At 45.0% G+C, this 19,937-nt stretch overlaps 1 protein-coding gene across 1 annotated transcript in view; it reads right to left on the reverse strand.

Annotated features, from left to right (window-relative positions):
• Positions 1–19,937, reverse strand: part of LOC308285651 (glypican-1-like) — a gene marked incomplete at both ends in the record, with an annotated part of 185,147 nt that overhangs the window by 31,236 nt on the left and 133,974 nt on the right. The window contains 2 exons of the mRNA XM_080726484.1: positions 9,783–9,946; positions 11,687–11,926. Coding sequence (XP_080582610.1) covers positions 9,783–9,946; positions 11,687–11,926 — 404 coding nt within the window. The remainder of the gene's footprint in view (positions 1–9,782; positions 9,947–11,686; positions 11,927–19,937) is intronic.

Raw genomic sequence — 19,937 nt, forward strand, 5'->3', positions numbered from 1 at the left:
TTTGTGACGTCCCACATCTTATGTGCTGGGCATACTACTAACCGACGCCAAGGACCTCCAGAGGCCATACAAAGAGTATCTAACCCGAGGCCCCTTACTAAGTAGCAGTGATGTTAATAGGTTTTTAATGTAATGAGTCCCGGGACCCCAGAAGAGTTTTTCGGATGAGTCCCAGGGATATTTTATGGGTCCCAAAAAAATTCAACACCGCGGAGATGGGTATCGTTCACCTCTGAATCGATACGATACCTTTTTCGATACCTGGGAATCGATACGATACCTTTTTCGATACCGTTTTCGATACTTTTTTATGTATTATTATTATTATTACTACCCTTATTATTACCATTATTATTATTATTATTAACTTTTTTCTATAGGCTATTTTACACACCACAATAGGTTATTAAGGCCGTCTAAAGACTGAGCTTGTAGATCGGCTATTTTCAAAATGTTTGCCTATTTCTTATATTTATTTTACAATTTGGCTAATGTTTGAACTTAGAACTAGGATTTCTAAATACACTAGGCTACAGACACGCATTTAATTATATTTATATCACTGGGACCCCAATTTATATTACATTTTAAAAAACTAGAGTAGGCCTACAAATGGAACAGGTCCATTTGGTTCCATTTGTTCACCGAGTAACAGACCCATTAAGTTTCCAAAAGATTCCCTTTTACTTTGCTATTAGCAATATAAAACGTTTTTATATTCAGCAAAATGTCAGTAATGGTATTGTCTGCCTCTCATTATTGTCAAGGAAGAAAGTACCGCATGTCGCTGCCTTGCTTAAGTTTCATCAAGGCAAAAAAAAGCACCCTAAGACACACACCAAAAGTTGTGTGTGCGGGGGAAAGAGGAGGGGCAGCCACCGTTGCACAGAAATCACTTTCACTTTCAGCTTATGACAAACGGCAGCTTTTAATCAATGCACAAGGATTTAAGGACATTATATTTATAATGATTACAAGAACATTCACTACCTGTAGCTATGGAGTAGGCCTACTCCGTTGGAACCTACTCTGTTGGAACGGAAATAAACTTGTACGTGCTGTTAGACAGACAGTTGGCTCCTCTCCTCTCCGCAGGTTTAATAGGAAGCAAAGACAGACACCACGGTTTGATTTGATCATTGCGTAGTCAATTATGAAGGGATTTCAAAAATTTAAACGTCTCCATATTGCTTGGGAAGTCTACTTAGCAGAACATCGCGGCCTTTGCGATTCGCTAATCGCTAATGTTTTTCTTTTACCGCGATGCGGTAAATTATGGATTAATAATGGAGGCGCGTCCCCGGGACCCCAGAAACAAGACGTGAATGCGTCTCTGGGCGACATGAACGCGTATTTGACGCGGGACGCGCACGTAATGACATCACTGAAGTAGCATACATTTACAACATACCTTCTCCAAAAACATCAATATTGAACTCCATATGTATATGGATACATACATGTATTTTTATTAATAAAGGATAAAATAAAATAAAAATGCCATAGATGGGCATTCCCAAAAGCAAAATCCCTTTATGCCCATATATGGGGATTTCTGATGTCATCAATCTCTGACCCTAACTAGCTCAAAAGCCTGCTTTACTCTGATTTACACCCTACCTTTCCAGATGATGACCTATTGGGTACACACTTATGTCCAAATATAGAAATCCCAAGGCATCAAACCTAAGCTTGGCTTTACTAATTAACATATGTTTCATGCCCATATATGGAGATCCCTGTCCCAATGTTATCAATATTAAGGACATATCTGGAAATGCCCATATTTGGTAATGTCCACATATGGGCATGTTTTGACATAACATAGTCAGGGAACTCCATGTATGGAGTTAACATTGATTGACAGCAGATCTACAAGCACACAAACGCCTCGCACCGCGAGGCGTTGTGTGCTTGTAGATCTGCTGTTTTCACTACTTTTGCGCAACGGCCTTGTACGATGAAGCAGGGCTTTGCTTTGCGAAATAATTTATAAATTTGAAACTTGGAGATACGTGGTTTCTGCCCGACAGTGACAATTTACTTTGTTGGTCGCCCAGACCCCGAAATGGAACAAAGGCCGACATTTTATTTTAAAATTTTGAACTGGCCGTTCGGGAATTGTCCTGCTTTTCCCAATGGCCAGCACGTCCCTGTGTGTCTGCCTCTGTGTGGGCAGCACTGGGAGCCCGGCGTGGGCCTGACTGACTGACTATAGGCGCTTTTCCACTGCAAGGTGGAACCAGAACTTTCAGGAACCAGAACCTATTTTTTTGGTTCTGGTTTTGTTTCCATTGCGAACGGCCCGGTTCCAGACAAGGTTCCTGGAACCTCCTGGAACCTTTTTTAGGTCCTGCTCCTGATGTAGAACTAAACTTGAGTTCTGGGAACCTATGGGCGGGGCTAGCAGCGCTCCTGCTCTCGATTGGTCGAGCGGAGGTAACGACACCGAGGAGAACGGGGAGAAATCTCTCACAACACAACAGCGTCATTTTTAAAATCCTATTCCGACAGACAGAAACACAGTCAGAAACACTATGGACGCGACGCCATATCCAGAAGGAGCTAGAAGCATCCGTTCTAAATGAAAGGATTTTCAAACGAATTCCGTCGCCGTCGTCTTTCTGAAATGAGCGTCGAGTGCACAAGCAGACAGACACAGTGCCAAGCAAAAATAAAGAAAATGTACGTCGATAGACAGACAACAAACTACGGTGGTGATACGCATTTCTACAGACTCCCGAGTCGCGAGGCAGCAGCCGAGCCGTGCTGTGACGTGACGTGACGTGACGTGTGTGTGTGTGTGCGTGCGTGCCGCATGTGTGTGTGAGAGAGAGGGAGACGCTTTTTTTTCCTCCCTAGAGCAAAGGCAGCGTACCGACCAAACGCTCAGTCAGCAGCTTGTTTGAACGTTCTATTGTTTTTTTATTTTTTTATATTCAGAAAGTAGTAATTAATAATATACGGTTACATACCGCTGTTATTTTAGATTTTAGAATCCCGAATGTGCTGCTGTTAAAATGACCAGCTGTTGTTTGTCTCAGCCAAATCAGGCTGACCAGTGGAGCTTCCCGGTTGGGTCTGGTTATATGGAAACAAAAGCAGAACTTGGTTCTGGAACTTCACAGGTTCTTGAAAGTTCTTGGTTCTGGAAAGTTCTGGTTCTGGTTCTGGCTTGGCCCTGCAGTGGAAATGCGCCTTATGTGTGTGTGTGTGTGTGGGAGGAGGGCCAACTATCTGCTGCATGTGACCTTGAGTGCAGGGGAGGACTGAGGCGGTGCATGCGTATCAATCAATCAGTGCAACACAGAGCTCTGTCTGGGAGAAATTCACAGTAACAAAAATGAGAAATTCGGTTTTCTGGCGGCACGGAATTACCCGGTTTGTCTCCGAAACACCTTTTTTTTCTTACAGAACCCGGCTCAGCTCAATACTGTTATCGTTCAATTTATTCTGCGCTCGCGCCGCCTCCCGAGGCGTACATGCGCGCGTGTACAGTGCGTGCGCGTGTGCGCACACACGCATGCACGCACGCAAGGCAGGAAGGCAGTCCCTGACCTCATCGAGAGGGCACTGGATGACATTTTGTAATTTTGTTAAAGCTGGACTAATTACTTATACATTTTTCTCCCCAGCTGACCTCGTTTAATGAACACATCGCTCAGTGTCCTTCGGAACCAACAACGTGGAATGGGCCAGGAAATGTGTAATAAGAGCAAAACCCCTCTGAGGTGACACAGTGTTGCACAGGACCGATGGAGAAATTAAAGGTGTGCCGTGTGCGTCTGTGAGCGCGTGCCGTGCATTTAAGTGTGTCACTCACTCTGTACCTATTATGTGTCTGCAATCTCTGCATGTGTGTGTGTGTGTGTGTGTGCACGCACACGCTTGTGTGCATGTGTTCTGGGCAATAACTAAGTACATTTACTTAAGTCGAATTTTGAGGTATTTGTACTTTACTTGAGTATTTCCAATTAATACTTTTGCATCTGCTCCACTCTTGGATCCAAATATTGTACTTTTACTCCACTACATTTATTTGAAAACATTAGTTACAGTTGCTTTGTAGATGTTGATTCTAATTTCAAAACATACAACCACTTCAACCATATACATTTTGACCATTTGAAAAAAGCCGATCTACAAGCTCACAATGTGTCGCACTGTGAGCTTGTGGATCTGCTATTTTCAAGACATTTTTATACATTCGAAAACTCGAAATGGGACATTGCACATAATGAGTACTTTTACTTACAAGTTTGGTACTTCAAGTACATTTTGATTCCAACACATTTGCACTTTTACTCAAGTAGTTAAATTATTAATTCCGGACTTCTACTTGTAAAGGAGCATTTCCGTATTGCAGTATTGGCACTTTTACTTAAGTAGTAGAACATTTGAGTACTTTTTCCACCACTGGTTCTAGGGCACACATTTGTGTGTGTGTGTGTGTGTGTGTGTGTGTGTGCGTGCGTGCGTGCGTGCGTGCGCGCGAGATAGGGTATTCGCAAATAGTGATTTTTAGTATTCGAATTATTCGACCTCAAAGTATTAGAATAGTCGAATATTCGACAGGATTGGCCAAACTGTCAAATATTAAGTAAGCAAGAGGCGAACATTGTGAAAATAGCAGATCTACATGCTCACAACGCCTCGCGTTGCGAGGCGTTGTGAGCATGTACATCGGCTATTTTCACAATATTTATCTGCGGAACCGAGTCACATTAAATGTAATACCTACAATTCCAAGTGCTTGTCAGGGTGGGGGTCCCCAGTTCAAATATGTTTATTTTGGGGGTCACAGCCTAAAAAGGTTTGAGAACCCCTGGTATAGAGCATTAACAAATTCATCCACCAGGGGCATTGACAACTCATTCTTATGACTTCCTATCTAGCCAAGCTTTCTAAACTATATATTTTTTAAAGAGAAAACAATAAAAAAAAAAATAATAATAAGCGAATATTCGACCTCGGTGAACAACGTCGAATAGTGACTTTGATATTCGAATGTTCGAATATTCGAATATTTGGTGAATGCCCTAGTGTGAGAGAGCGAGAGGAAGAGGGAGAGAGAGAGAGAGAGAGAGCGAGAGGAAGAGAGAGAGAGAGAGAGGGAGTGAGTGAAAGGAGCAAAGTGACTGCTTATCAGCTCAGCACCTTGTGGGCTGGCAGAGCGCTGCGGGGGCTGTAAGCCACTCTGGCAGGTCTGGAGGGCACCGCCCAGAGGGCACAAATCATGAATAGAAATGCCAGCTTAGTGCGTCTGCCCATGCTAATACGGCCCCTCGCTCCCCCGTTACCGCTATACAGCCCCGCAGGCTACGAGCAATGCAGCGTGCAAGCCTTCATATTCCCCTCTCACCGTAAGGTCCCCACGGTTATGCTAGCCGCCACCGATACCAATACTATTTCAGGGTTTCCCCCCTCGGCGTCTCCTCGACCGCGGCAGTCTTTTTCTTTTTTTTTTTTTAGCTGTCATAGTAATGTTACGTCCTTGTGCCGCTGTAGGTAGCTGGGACTAGCTGCACTTTTTATTCCCTCTTGGGTTTTCGCTAGGGCTCTGCTGTGTGTGCTTAATTGAGACGTTCCGGGGTCTCTCTGCGCGTAGGCTGCGAGCCCAGTGAGTCACCTATCTTTTGGGATGAAGACGAGCCCCAAGAGCGACAACAGACGAGGCTTCCTCTAAGGTATTTAGGCCTGAAAGCAAATCTGTTACCACTTTAACCATTATTTTATGCTTTAACTATTAAAAAACAACAGATATACAAGCTCCCAGTGCGGCACCGAGTGCCACGCTGCAAGCTTGTAGATCTGCAAATTTTGAAAAATCGTGAACAGTCTTTGAATATCTTTTACCCGATTCTATAAATGTCTTCTAAATCAGTGGTTCTCAAACTTTTTCATGTCAAGGACCCCCAAAATTACATGTATTTGGCCGCGGACCCCCATCTCAAAATATGTTGTTCCAGGGACCCCCCCAGAAGCAAATATTTGACTTACAAATGTTCGCTTTTAAAAAGATATATTCAAACGCAAAAAAATCACGTTTTTTCAAAAATAGCAGATCTACAAGCTCGCAGCGTGGTACTCGGTGCTGCGCTGTGAGCTTGTATATCTGCTATTTTTTAATAGTTAAAGCATTAAATAATTCTAGGCCTAAATGGACTAAGGCACAACGCTCTAGCGGCACAGCGCTAACAACACTACACACAGACACACAAACGGAGAAGAGGCTTTTATAAAGTCTTTTTTCTCCGACACACATCCCGTCGACGTGGCCCTGCAGTCAAACACCGACGCTAGCTTAATCTTTTAAACGGAGAACATAACCCCTCCCCAATGTGTTGGAACTTCCAACAGGTTTGTCTCCTTTTCCCCCCCTCTCTCTCTCTTTTTCTCTTTCTTGCTTACATATGCCCTGGCTCCCCCATATTTCATCCGCGGAAAAGAAGCTGGAATATTATTCGTCTCAGGTGCAGCATTATAAACCATTTGTACCGCGCGAAGGATGGGTGTATTTCTCATGGGTGCACTGCTCTCAGTGCTCCCCCTGCCCAGTGCATGACGGGGGACATTATTCACCAGCACACCAATACTGAGACCTACAGTACATGCGCGTGCACGCGCACACACACAGGGGTGTCACAAGGGGGGGAAGTGGGAATGAGTTACTAAGGCCCAAGGTGGAGGGACCTTGATTATTTTGTACTTTGGCTATTGAAAAATAGCAGATCTACAAGCTCACAGTGCGCCACCGAGTGCCGCGCAGCAAGCTTGTAGATCTGCTATTTTTGAAAAGTCGTGGAAAAGTGTCTTTGAATATCCACAAGTTTCCGCGGGAGTTTACTGGAGACTATCAGGACCAAACTTCCGGGTTTAACAGCAGACATACAAGCTCAGGTCGCGTCGCAGATGCAACCCGTTGTGAGCTTGTAAATCGGCGGCGGAAGATCGATGCAGACGTTTGCGCAATGCACTATGGGGCGTAGGAAACTCGTGGATATGTATTTTTTAAGCAAACATTTATAACTCAAATTTTGCTTCTGGGGGGGGTCCCTGGAACAAAATATTTTGAGATGGGGAGCAGTGGCCAAATACATATCATTTTGAGGGTCCTTCACGTGAAAAAGTGTGATCACCACTGACATAGAAACATTTATATTATTTTTTTTTACGTCTTGCACAAATTTTCAAAAATAGCAGATCTACAAGCTCGCAGCATCAGTTATATTTCAATAGTTAAAGCACAACATAATGTGTAATAATGCGTTCCCAGTCTAAATAGGTTAAACCCCCTCCTCCCCCTATGAAGAACATTCATGGGGGGCCCGCAGTGAATTATCCTTGTACCCAGGGCCCAGAATTTGGTGCGACACACCCTGCACACACACACACACACACACACACACACACACACACACACACACACACACACACACACACACACACACACACACACACACACACACACACACACACACACACACACACACACACACACAGTGATGGGAGGAAGATTCCTCAGTGGCACTCTGATCTTCGCTCTTTTATTCTTTTCTTATACGTAGAGGGGGAACATTTCTCATGGGTGCGCTGGCATTAACCCTCCCCACAGCCTGGGGGGACATTTTTCAGCGTGGCGCTGACATTAACTGCTGTTGCAGGAGCTGATTGCCTGAGCCCCGGGCCGTGCTTTATGGAGCCTCGTGCTTCCACACAGCATCGATCTGCTATTGCCTTTTACTGCACCCATAGATGGATAGGGAAAAGTGTGTAATGCGTGCGTTTAGAGAAAGTGTGTGTGTGCGCGTGTGTGTGTGTGTGTGTGTGTGCGTTTGCGTGTGTGTGCGTGTGTGTGTGTGTGCATGCGTGTGTGTGCGTGTGTGTGTGTGTGTGTGCGTGCGTTTGTGCGCCGAGTACCAGTTGCGAGGGTGTGCACTGAGGACAGAGAGGAATGCAGGCGGCAGAAAACTTGGATACCAATGAGTAAACAGTACGGGAGGAGAGGAGAGGAGAGGAGAGGAGAGGAGAGGAGAGGAGAGGAGAGGAGAGGAGAGGAGAGGAATATGTGGCCCTGCTTAGTAAGTGAGGGCATCACATCCCACAGTAGGGGAAGTGGATAACACGGAAGATAACAGAGATGATGGAAAATACTGTTGCGACTGGGTCATGTTAACCTGACTCGGCCAGATGGTGGCGACGTGTTGTATTGAGTAATACATCCTCAGTTTACAGTTTAGGTATTTAGCAGACTCTTTTAATCCAAAGCGACTTACAAAAAGCAGGTAATACATCACTATAATAAGCAAGATAATATGTCAGTACATCAACAACAATATAACAAATGCATAGGAATATCAATCTTTTTACTAACATAAGTCAGTAAAAAAACGTTTCTAAAACCTAAAAAAATGATAACTAGCTTCATGTATGGTCAATGGGTGTTACAGTAGTGCTATGGGTGTAGGTGGAGTCTGAAGAGGTGAGTCTTCAGTCTATGGCGGAAGCTAGGGAGTGAGTCTGTAGTTCTAAGTGGGACAGGGAGTTTATTCCACTGTTTGGGGGCCAGGAGGGCGAATTGTCTAGTACGAGATGATTTTTGTCCTGGAGTTTTTAGTGAGGGTTCTGTCAGCATCCATGTGTTAGCTTAGCTGATCTGAGCGAACGGGTGGGGTTGTTGACAGAACCCTCGCTAAAAACTGGAACTGCTCAGAGATTGGTGCTACGAACAACGCACGGTTTGAACCAATCAGCGGCATCTATGGGCGGGATCTGAGCGAGACCGGATGTGACACGATCGTGAAGCGCCTGTTGCACTTGCACCGTCGTTTTTTCACTATTCATCTTTGCCACTACCACAACAAACAAGTCGGTGATGCTGCAAGCCTCTTTTTTTCAAACGCACTTCGCCATCGGGGCTCCGTGACGTGGAGTGCGTTTGAAAGAAAGAGACTTGCGTTCAGTGTTTACTTTCCTGCCGACGCAGCTCTACTATATATCATGCGCAGACACGTCAATATGGGGCCTTTTCCACCAAAAGAACCTTGGTTCAAGAACCAGTGCCGTTCAACTTTCTTGGAACCTTGGTTCGTTCTTGCGAAACCGGCCACGCACCGGCTTGTGTTACTTTCCACCAGATTGAACCAGATTGAACCTGAGGAACCAACGATTTTGTGGTTCCCGTTCCAAACCGGTTCGGAACCAACTCGGTTCTCGGTGGAAAAGCTCAACTCTGGTTCATCCCATAGGTGGGAGAAAGAACCAGAACCTGTTCTTTGCCAGTGGAAAAGCGCCCTACGAGTGGTGTGAGTTAGCACACCCAAACTGTGATAGACAGAGGATCCCATCCAACCACCTGCCAAATAGCTTGAAAAAGGGGCGCCCGCTGGCCTGGTGGTCAAGGTGCATACCACATACTAGGCTATGATGCCTACTGGCGTCGCCGGTTCGGTTCCCGATCCGGACGACCTTTGCCGCGTGTCATTCCCCGTCTCTCTCCTCATTTCCCGTCAGTCTACAGTTGTCCTATCGAATGAAGGCATAAAAAGCCCAAAAACTAATCTTTAAAAAGAAAATAAATACATTTAAATAGCTTGAAAAAAGGGATGGCCTTTTGCAGTGGCTGGGCAGGATGGAGACTGTATTTAGGAATTCAAAAGAATCAGGTTAGGGTCATATTCTGATAAGCAGGACAAATCCGAAAGAGAAACAAAAATAGCGGATCACGCAAAAAAAAAAAAGAAGCCCTCTGAGAAAGAAAAGAGACGAGTCAGACGTCTTACCTGGGACACCTTGCGCACCACCTCCCCGCTCACCACCATCCCCTGGAGGAAGGAGCGCACGGCCACGAAGGTGCGCGTCACCTTCAGCTTGAGGTCGCGGGGCGTGTCGCCGAACGGCCGCAGCGTCTCCGTCTGCTTGGAGACGCACTCCAGGTAGTCCTCTCCTGCAACCAGCATATTGTCAAAAATCAAACCTCGGTTCCAAGTGAAGCGGTGAATTTTTATTCTATGTGTTCTAGAGCTATGAAATCTGTGTTCTAGATCTATACATTCTGTGTTCTAGATCTATATTTTCTAAAAAGTATAGTATGAATTCTGAATGAGTGAATGATTTTGTCCGGAGGGCCAAATTGTCATGTGAAGCTTGACCAATCCTCAATTCTGCATGCACGGGACATGTACAGGACAGACAAAGCCACTCCTTGGAAGCGGCTTTCCCCGCTTCAAAAACCTTGCGTCTCCAACTATCAAATGTGTATGTTTTTTGGTACATTAAAGCCCTACTTCGTCATCCAAAAGTGTCGCACAAAGGTAGTGAAAACAGCCGATCTACAAGCACACAATGCCTCGCATCACTACTTTAAATCGTTTTTAAAATAATAATAATAAAAAAAAGTAAGGTTTTGGACAAGGATTTGGACAAGGTTTCCACCCGACAACGACGATACAATCCCTCCACGATGGGGCGAATTTAAATATAGATTGGAATTTTAAATAAACCGAAAGCTTGTGGCTTCATGGATTGAAATTCAGATTAGAACAAGCCTCTCTCACAATGGGAGACGCAAACTGCAGAGGCAGATATAACGACCACGCTATTTATTTAAGTGTCATGGTGCCGCAGTGCGGGGTCACATCTATATTCTCCATATACTCCTCTTTCACGGTGATAAAACACAACCCAAAAATAATAATAACGAGCAAATTACCATTTTCATTGTGTGCCCTGTATGCTTTCTGATCTCACATTAAAATTGCCTTGTGGGTGGATGTTTGGACAGGGGATGGTGGTCATACTGTGCTGCTACGGGGGAAATTCAGGACAGTTGCTGACTCTCACGGATCTACTTTCCACAATTCCGGTTTATATCAGAACCGCCAATCCGATCGAAATGCCCATATATGGCCCATAATGGGCATGCCATATCCTGAATGTCTGTCTGTCCGATGTCTGTCTAATATAGAGGGTATGCGCGTGACTATCATCATCATACCCGGAAGTTATGCGGGAACGCCTACCGAGTGGCAAAAACTACTTTCTGGCCTTGACAGCCCATACATCCAAACAGAAAAGTCCTATCTGATTGCATTAAACGAAGTTAATCGACATTAAACTTACTTTGCCACTCGATTTGCCATTCACTTTATGCAAGTGCATACCCTCTATACAGTACATGCTGACATCACTGATACTAAACAGTGCCTAAATTTGGACATAACTGACATCACTGATACCGCCAACTGTGCTGCGTATGAGTCGCCACCATGCTGAAACAATGACCAAATTTGGAGATGACTGACATCATTGATACGTCTGGGTTCTCCAACATTACTTCTTGAGACTCCTACATTCAATCCCTCATATACTGTGCACACCACATAACCCAAACTGCACATAATTCGGAGCACATACTGTATGTTCGAAACGGGCAAGGAAGGACTAGTAGGCAGACAGGAACAATGGGTATTACATGTTCACAGTTCAGGCCAAAGGTGGTACTGCAGCTGAAATGCTCTGAGAGCCATTCAAAAATGAGAGAGGCTCTCTATTCAGGAGTGGTAATTTAGCCTCAAACCTTTTGAAAAACGTTTTTTGGGACATAAACAATATGACATAAATACTTTTTAAATGCATGGTGTATCACCTTTAAATTGTACTGTAAAATAGGTGGGCCGCAGTGTACCTATGATGCCGGGTGCCAGGAACTGCCTGTTGGCCTGGTTAAACAGCTTCTCCAGCAGCCTGGCCCAGAAGTCGTTGAGCACCTCCTCCAGGTTGACGTTGGAGCCGCGGCAGTAGCGCCGCAGCTCCGTGAACAGGTCGGAGAAGACCTGGGCGTTCTGGGTGTACAGGGGACCCCACGCCGAGGCGAAGGTCTCCTGCAGGGCCACCTCCGAGCGGTTCAGCAACTCCAGGAAGTACCCTGGGAAACACACACACACACAAGCAGGAAGTTAAGAGTGTGAAAATAACAAGGACGAAGAGGGCAGATAGTGTTGGTTAAGTCCTGAATCAAATACTAAACTATCAAAAAAGTGCACAGCACACCAGTCCTTATGAGGTGCTTGCCAACGGAACAAACACTATAACGTCGTTGTCGGGTGAAAACGTATGTCCAAAACCGTTTGTTTTGTATTTATCATCTAAAAAATATACTAGTGAAAACAGACGATCTTGTAGATCTGCTGTTTTCACTAGTTTTGTGAAAAGGTCTTGTATGATGAAGCAGGGCTTCACTTTACCAAAAAACATACACATTTGAAACTTGGGAGATACGAGGTTTCTGCCCGACAGTGACGATAATTAAAAAAAGAGTATAGCCGCATGTTTATTAGGACACCGAAAAAAGGAACCAACGTTTCCGACAGACAAGCTGCCTTCTTCAGGGTTATATTGAAGGGTAAGTCCTGAATCAACCAGCTAGTTTGAACTCATGATGACAAAAGACCCCATTAATCCATGCTAGCATCACTGCGCTAGTATAAGCGGCAGAAAGTGGCCACAGAGAAACGTGTTGTCCCGACCCCCAAAAATGCATATCTGCTTCCGCTTCAGAACGGAAGCACTGTCTCTTCGGTCAATGGTTCTCAATCTGTGGGCCGGGACCCCCCGAGGGGTCCCCAGATGATTAACTTAATGTGCAACATTGTTTTCTCACTCAACAGTAAACAGACCAACATTACATTTAAGTGTATAGAGGGTATGTGCATATATAAGTGCCAATTTAAGATTTTTTCTAATACCTCTAGAGGCAGAATTTGTGAGGCGATGTGTGCATGTAGATCTGCTATTTTCACAATAAAACCGTGTTATACAAAATGTATTTCCTCAACTCTTAGTGCTCGTCAGGGTGGGGGTCCCCAGTTAAAAAAATATGACTATTTTGGGGGTCGTGGACAGAAAAGGTTGAGAACCACTGCTCTAAGTTACAGTAACCCGGAGCAGCGATCCGATTTTGGATTGTTTTTAATCAAATCTAATTGATTAATAGCTCGGCAAACTCGGGTCTGGCACGCGAAGACATCGGCAATAACTCTGGAAACTGGGGCTTGGGCAGTAAATGAGTTAATAATGGGTAGTGGTAGTTGTACTTGCATGTGAGCGAAGTAAGAACCAAGACTCTCCTAGCTCCTCTATGAGTCATGGAGGCAGGGCAGAAACAGCATGTGGTCTTGCTTTGTTTTGCTGTCCCATTTTTAAGGCGACGGCGACAGCATGCGTGGTAGTTTTATCTATTTTTTTTTCTCTCACAATAGAGTGTGCACCAGTCGTGCTTGAAAAATGCTGGACTGGGAATAATGTACCCAAAGTGAAACTACACACGTGCCTTGCATCTGTGGTAACATCCCACCCACCTCCACTCGATCCCCCCCCCCTTCGCCCACCATCACGTCCAAAGAAAGTGGCACACGTGCCTCAAAAGACTATTGTTACTCTGTGACAATAGTCACATGCATTTCCCCGTTGGCCATTACCGCAGATGTAGTCTGTGCTTTCGAAGACGACGCTAAAGCATTTCTAAGAGAGACATCTTGATCCTTTCATCTGCATACCAAAGCTACCTCGTACCGCACACAGACCCAAAGTAGAGGTACGCTAATGGGCCCCTCTGGGGGCATAGCTGCCGATTTACAGCAGCTCGCGTCGTGGTATGGGAATACGCCGCCGGAACTATAGACGCTTAGACAGACACACTGAGAGATGTGCCCGGGCGACGTTGCTGGGGGAAGAGTGGAGGAACGCTGGAACCTACCCCAGGAGAGAGGAACACAAACAAAAGAACACGGGGGCAGGAGAAGTAGCAGCCAGGTCCCAGAGGACAACAATGCAACGCTCCACTCTGCCTTGCGGGGTGATGGTGGCGAACGAACGAGACAGTGTTGATTTTGTTGACTAAAACTACGAAGAAAACTTTCGTTTCACTGTAAAAAAATAATAATAATCGTTTCACTGATGGAAACGCAATGAAAACTAAGCTATGGTGACTAAAACTATGACTAAATATAATTGACAATTTCGTCCACAAATAAAAACTAGACTAAAATGTCAGGGAGGAACTAGTGGAAAAGAGATCCAGTAGGACTAAAAGACGAGTCATTCTATCTTTGTTTGCCCTCTAGTGTTGCGCTCTAAAAATAACAGATCTACAAGCTCACCACGCGTCATGCTGCAGCGCGTTAGTTTGTAGATCTGCTATTTTCAGCATGCAAATAAGTGTAAAATCAGCCATTACGACACCATCAAGGCCCGCCAAAATACATTTTAGAATCTTCTATTCAAAAGACTGACTAAAACAAAATCGAGGAGGAGGCAGACAATCCCCCATCCATCCATCCATCCATCCACCAGCCTTGTATTTACTGTGCACCTCCAAGTAAAGAATGTGCTAAATATTAAATCTGCTCAGTGTGTTTGTTTCTGCAATTGCATACTGTTTGTGTCTGCGTGCGTGCACAAGTGAGTGCGTTCGTCTGTGGGTTTGCATGTAGTGTTATATATAAACGCGTGAACACCTACAGTATTTATGCGATGCGATGCCAGAGTGCCGTCTAGCCGACAAGCCAACCTCGGGACCAGGGACGTGCTGGCCATTGGGAAAAGCAGGACAACTCCCGAACGGCCGGTTCATTGACGGCCGGTCCAGGCCGGCCATTAGGAAAACATTTAAAATAAAATGTCGGCCTTCGTTACATTTTGTGGGCTGGGCGGCCAACAAAGTAAACCGTCACTGTCGGACAGAAACCTTGTATCTCCAAGTTTCAAATGTATAAATGTTTTCGCAAAGCAAAGCCCTGCTTCATCATACAAGGCCGTGGCACAAAAATAGTGAAAACAGCAGATCTACAAGCACACAACGCCTCGCGGTGCGAGGCGTTGTGTGCTTATAGATAGGCTGTTTTCACTAGTTTAAATCATTTTTAAAATGATAAATACAAAACAAACGGTTTTGGACATATAAGGTTTCCACCCGACAACGACGGAAAAAAAATGTAAAAAAAAAAAATGAGGGCCTCTCCAACTCTCTTTTCCCGGGCTGAATCAGGGGCCCAGCACGTCCCTGCTCGGGACTCCTGAATAGCCTGCGCCCTCCACGGCCCCTCTTGTTGTGTGCAGCAGCGTCTAGTATTTATTTATATGCCTGTTGGTGTGCCACTGACTGCGTGTCGGCCATAATATGAACGTGTGAATGGATGTCTCGACAGACAGGGAGCGATAATGTGCAGCGGTGTTTGCTCTGAAGGCGTCTTATCTCAGCGCTCCCGCCTGCCTCCAGATGCGGGGGAGATGAGGAGGAGAGGAGAGGAATGGATGGATGGATGTGTGGCCATGCCACCAGCTCCCAGCCCAATCTGGGTTGGCTTATTCCCTCGGTGAAGCTGTGCTTTAACACATAAAGTACCGGGAACGCATCTGTACCCGCTTTAACCACTTTTTTTTCCTACTTTGGCTATTCAAAAATAGCAGATATACAAGCTCATAGCGCGGCACCGAGTGCCGCGCTATGAGCTTGTAGATCTGCTATTTTTGAAAAAACTTGAAAAAACATGTAAATCTTTGAATATATGTTTTTTTTTAAAGCGAACGATTTTAACTCTGGGGTTCCCTGGAACAACATATTTTGAGATGGGGGGGTCTGCGGTCAAAATACATATGATTCTATGGGTCCTTGACATTAAAAGCATCACAGATAAAGAAACAGGTTTTTCAGAAACCCATTACGATTTAGAAGACATTTGAAGTCTTAGTGGGTTAACACATGGTGCAAACACACACACACACACACACACACACACACTTGCATACGCACACACAGACGCACGCACGTGCGCACCCACGCACACACACGTGCACGCACGCACGCGCACGCAGTCCAGAGTCTCATGTGACACAAGCGGCTTTGATTTTTTAATCTCCATTAGAATTCCTTCCTGCTGTGTGGTGTCAGCAATACAGTGGAAATGCCACAATTCTGTTTAATGGAAAAGCCTGTCAGATGGGGAGTCTTCGCCCAGGTGCGGCGAGGAGATTGTTCCTCCATCAAATGCACACTGACCACATTTCTGCCGGGTGTTCGGGGTAAACTGGGAACGGGCGAGCCAAACAGCATCCCGCAGGTGTTTACCCATTTAGGCCTAGAATTATTGAATGCTTTAACCAGTGAAAAATAGCAGATATACAAGCTCACAGCGGGGCACCGAGTGCCGCGCTGCGAGCTTGTAGATCTGCTATTTCTGAAAAATCTTGAGAATTCGAATTTTGACCCGATTCTATAAGTGTCTTTTGAATCCTTCTAAGGTTTTTTTGAAGAACCTATGTTTCTGTGTCAGCAATCTGGCCAGCCATCGTCAAAGAAAAGGTCCTTTTCACTTCACTGGAGCTCAGTTAGTCTGTTCTTGAGAGACTACTATGTCAGTGGTTCTCAAACCTTTTCATGTGAAGGACCCCCAAAATGATATGTATTTGGCCACAGACCCCCATTCAACATATTTAGTTCCAGGGACCACCCAGAAGCAAAATTTGAGTTACAAAGGTTCGCTTTGAAAATACATATATTCAAAGATTTGCACAAATTTTTATGACTTTTTCAAAGTGCCGCGCTGTGAGCTTGTATATCTGCTATTTTTCACTGGTTAAAGCATTCAATAATTCTAGGCCTAAATGGGTTAAAATGCACCAGAGTTTTAAAATATCTTTCGGACAGTATATCAGACCTTTTCATGTCAAGGCCCCAAATTGATACGTATTAGGCCGTGTGGACCCACATTTTCTGTCGGTTGGAAGAGTTACATTATGTTAATAGTCATTCCTATATTCCTCTAATTGGACTACCTTTTGTCTGGTAAATTTATGGTGAAATTATATCATTTTATCAACCTGGCATGCCTATTTTGGGGCATGTTATAGGCCAAAAAAAAAAAACAAGCAGCTCACAATGTGTTCACTACTTTCAACTGTCCCTAACTTTACTTTACCCCCTGGAACCCACTTAAGGGACCCTCGGGGGTCGCCGGACCCCACTTTGATAACCACTGCTTTAGGCTACAGTAAGTTCCTATCCACCTGTTTCCGCGAAAATTTACTGTAGCATTATTTGCGGGACACTTCCGGTTAACAGCAGACATACAAGCTCACGTCGCGTCGCAGATGCAACCGCTGTGAGCTTGTAGATCACTCTCGGCTGTGGCGCCGGAAGCTGCCTGCACATTCTGCGCAATGAATGCACAATGGGATGTTGGAAAGTTGTGGATAGAAAAGCCAGCAGTGAACTTAAGCTCCACTAACAGTCCCCACGCCACACAGTCCCATGTCGTGTTGTTTTGGCTGCAAACGGTGCATATATATTCAAACGCTTGCTTCTTGTAGCGTAATTGTCCTGCATCTCACGCCGTCTGCTCTCTCCTGTGCCCTTCCGCCTCGGTGACTAATGATCATCATTAGTGCGACACGGGCGCAGTGCGCGCACGTGCACACACACACACACACACACAAACATGCGCGCGGTATGTGGTCACTTGCAGGTGTGTGTGTGTGAGTGTTTACGTTTGTGTGTGTGTGTGTGTGTGTGTGTGTGTGTGTGTGTGTGTGTGTGTGTGTGTGTGTGTGTGTGTGTGTGTGTGTGTGTGGGTCTGCACTTGTATAAAGATGACCTTTCTCTTGTCTGTGTGGTACAGGGTTCCCAGTGGGTCCGCCACTGCCTCTACGGTTCATCCAGTCATCCCTCCCTCCCTCCATCCCTCTGCCCTCTCTCATCCTGCTGCTCTCATACCCCTCAACCCACCCCTCATCCCTGCATGGGCCTGTCATCTTCCACCATGATGACCTCCAGAGACGGAGCATCCAGCATGGCCGCTTGTTGTCCCAGGACATGATTACAGGGCGGTCACAGCGATTATGATATTTTATAATTGCGATCAACGATGGTGGGACAAAAGTCCTTTCTCTCCATCCACTACCATTGAAATGCAGTAGCTTCTTATTGTTATTTTGTGTATTCAATTCTCATTTTAAACTTGGTTTCAGTAAAAAAAGGAGCTTATCAGGTGCAGTATAGTGACTGGGCATGTTTTTAAATGTTTTTTTTATTTCTCTAAAAATGATGTTTTACCAAATTCAACATAAAAAAGGCGGAACCAGGGCGGGACAAGGCAGAAAGAGCCTGCTGGTTGGTCAGTCAGGGACCAATCAGATGGCTGACAAAGGGTGAATTAATTCAGTAGCCAGTGCCAGGGTTGTTCAGTGTTTTTACCTTATTTCCGAGGCTCCTTGGACACAACACTGTTCCAAATGAAATCTGATTGCTTCCGCTCGGTTGTGATGGTTGTATTTTCTTTCGCCGAGAAAATATATATATATTTTTTTGGTCTGGAAAAGCACTCGACGGTCGGATTTGAAATCCCGACTTCAGTTGGGATAGGCACCCTGTTTGTTTCTGCTGCTGGAACATTATGAATGAAAATAAATTTTCTGTTTGACTTTTAGGCCTCGTGAAAACAAAAGTTGCACAGGGCAGATACGAAAATAACATACAAAATGTAATAACTTTATACTTTATAATAGACAATCAACAAGCTCAAAGCACGCCGCATCGTGACGCGTTTGGAGATAGTAGATCGTCTATTTCCACCATCTTTGAAAATATATGAACATCTTTCAACATGATTATGACGATTACGCGAACACAATTATTGTGACGATGTGATCATCGTGACAGGCCCATACATGATGGCTGGGACTGTTGCCCCATCCAGTGAGGATGAGACAAACAGCAGATGGTTTGGGATAACGTTAAATGGTACAATATCGCTCTTCTCCGTCTCTATTTTGGTCTCCGCCTTTCTTCCTCGCATTTTCTCTCTCTCTCTATAGCTCTCACTCCGTCCCTTTTTCACTTGTGTACACTCACACACACATGCAAACATGCACTGACGCTTAACCCATTTAGACCGGGAATTATGTTAGCAGATATACAAGCTCGCAGCGCGGCACTCGACATTTTTGTCAAATGTTTGAATATATCTTTGTGAATATTTCTAACTCAAATATTTGCTTCTGGGGGGGGTCCCTGATACACAATATTTGGAGATGGTGGTCGGTGGCCAAATACATACGATTCTAGGGGTCCTTGACATGAAAAGGTTTGAGAACCACTGGCGTAGAAGAAATATGTGTTTTTCAAAAACCTTAGAAAGGATTTAGAAGATATTTATAGGATCGCGTCCAAAATATTCGACAAATGTTTTTCAAAAATAGCAGATCTACAAGCTCGCAGCGCGGCACTCGGTGCCGCGCTGTGAGCTTGTATATCTGCTATTTTTCAATATCTTAATAACGCATATTGATACATTCCCGGTCTGAAATGCTTAAATGCACGCACACACCCACAGTCGCCCCCCCCACACACACAAAGCGAGAACAAGATAAGCCAAGCGTGTGTCCTAATGACTTCCTTCCTGTGGCGAGAAGGGAATTAATGATTTCATTTGTAATCGCAAGGAGTTTTCACATCCAGGCCACCTTGACAGGTTGAAGGAACATTTCCTCCCCCTCCTCCATACTGTAACTTGTACTTATTCCCTTGGCTCTTGATTCTGCTAAAACACACGTGCGCTGTGTGCACACACACACACACACAGGCGTATAAGTGCGAAGCTTATCCACTTTCCTCTGTCTCTGGCTTCAGTTTAATTGATTCTAAGTACACTCTACTTTCACCTGTTCTCTCTATCTCACACACACACACACACACGGTTTGTTATTGACAAGGGATTCTCTGTATTGATCAACCTTCAGCTGCCAGTTAAGTCTCAGAGTGTGTTCGGACAGATCCCTGGTCCGTTGGTTCTTCCACACAAAGGGATTAATTGACCACGGCCTTGTGCTCAATAATTTCAGACTAATCCCGAATCGGTTTCACCGACACTGGTGGGGTGGGT

The sequence above is a fragment of the Nannobrachium achirus genome (assembly GCF_963921795.1).
Source record: "Nannobrachium achirus genome assembly, chromosome: 5".
NCBI classification, from domain to species: Eukaryota; Metazoa; Chordata; class Actinopteri; order Myctophiformes; family Myctophidae; genus Nannobrachium; species Nannobrachium achirus.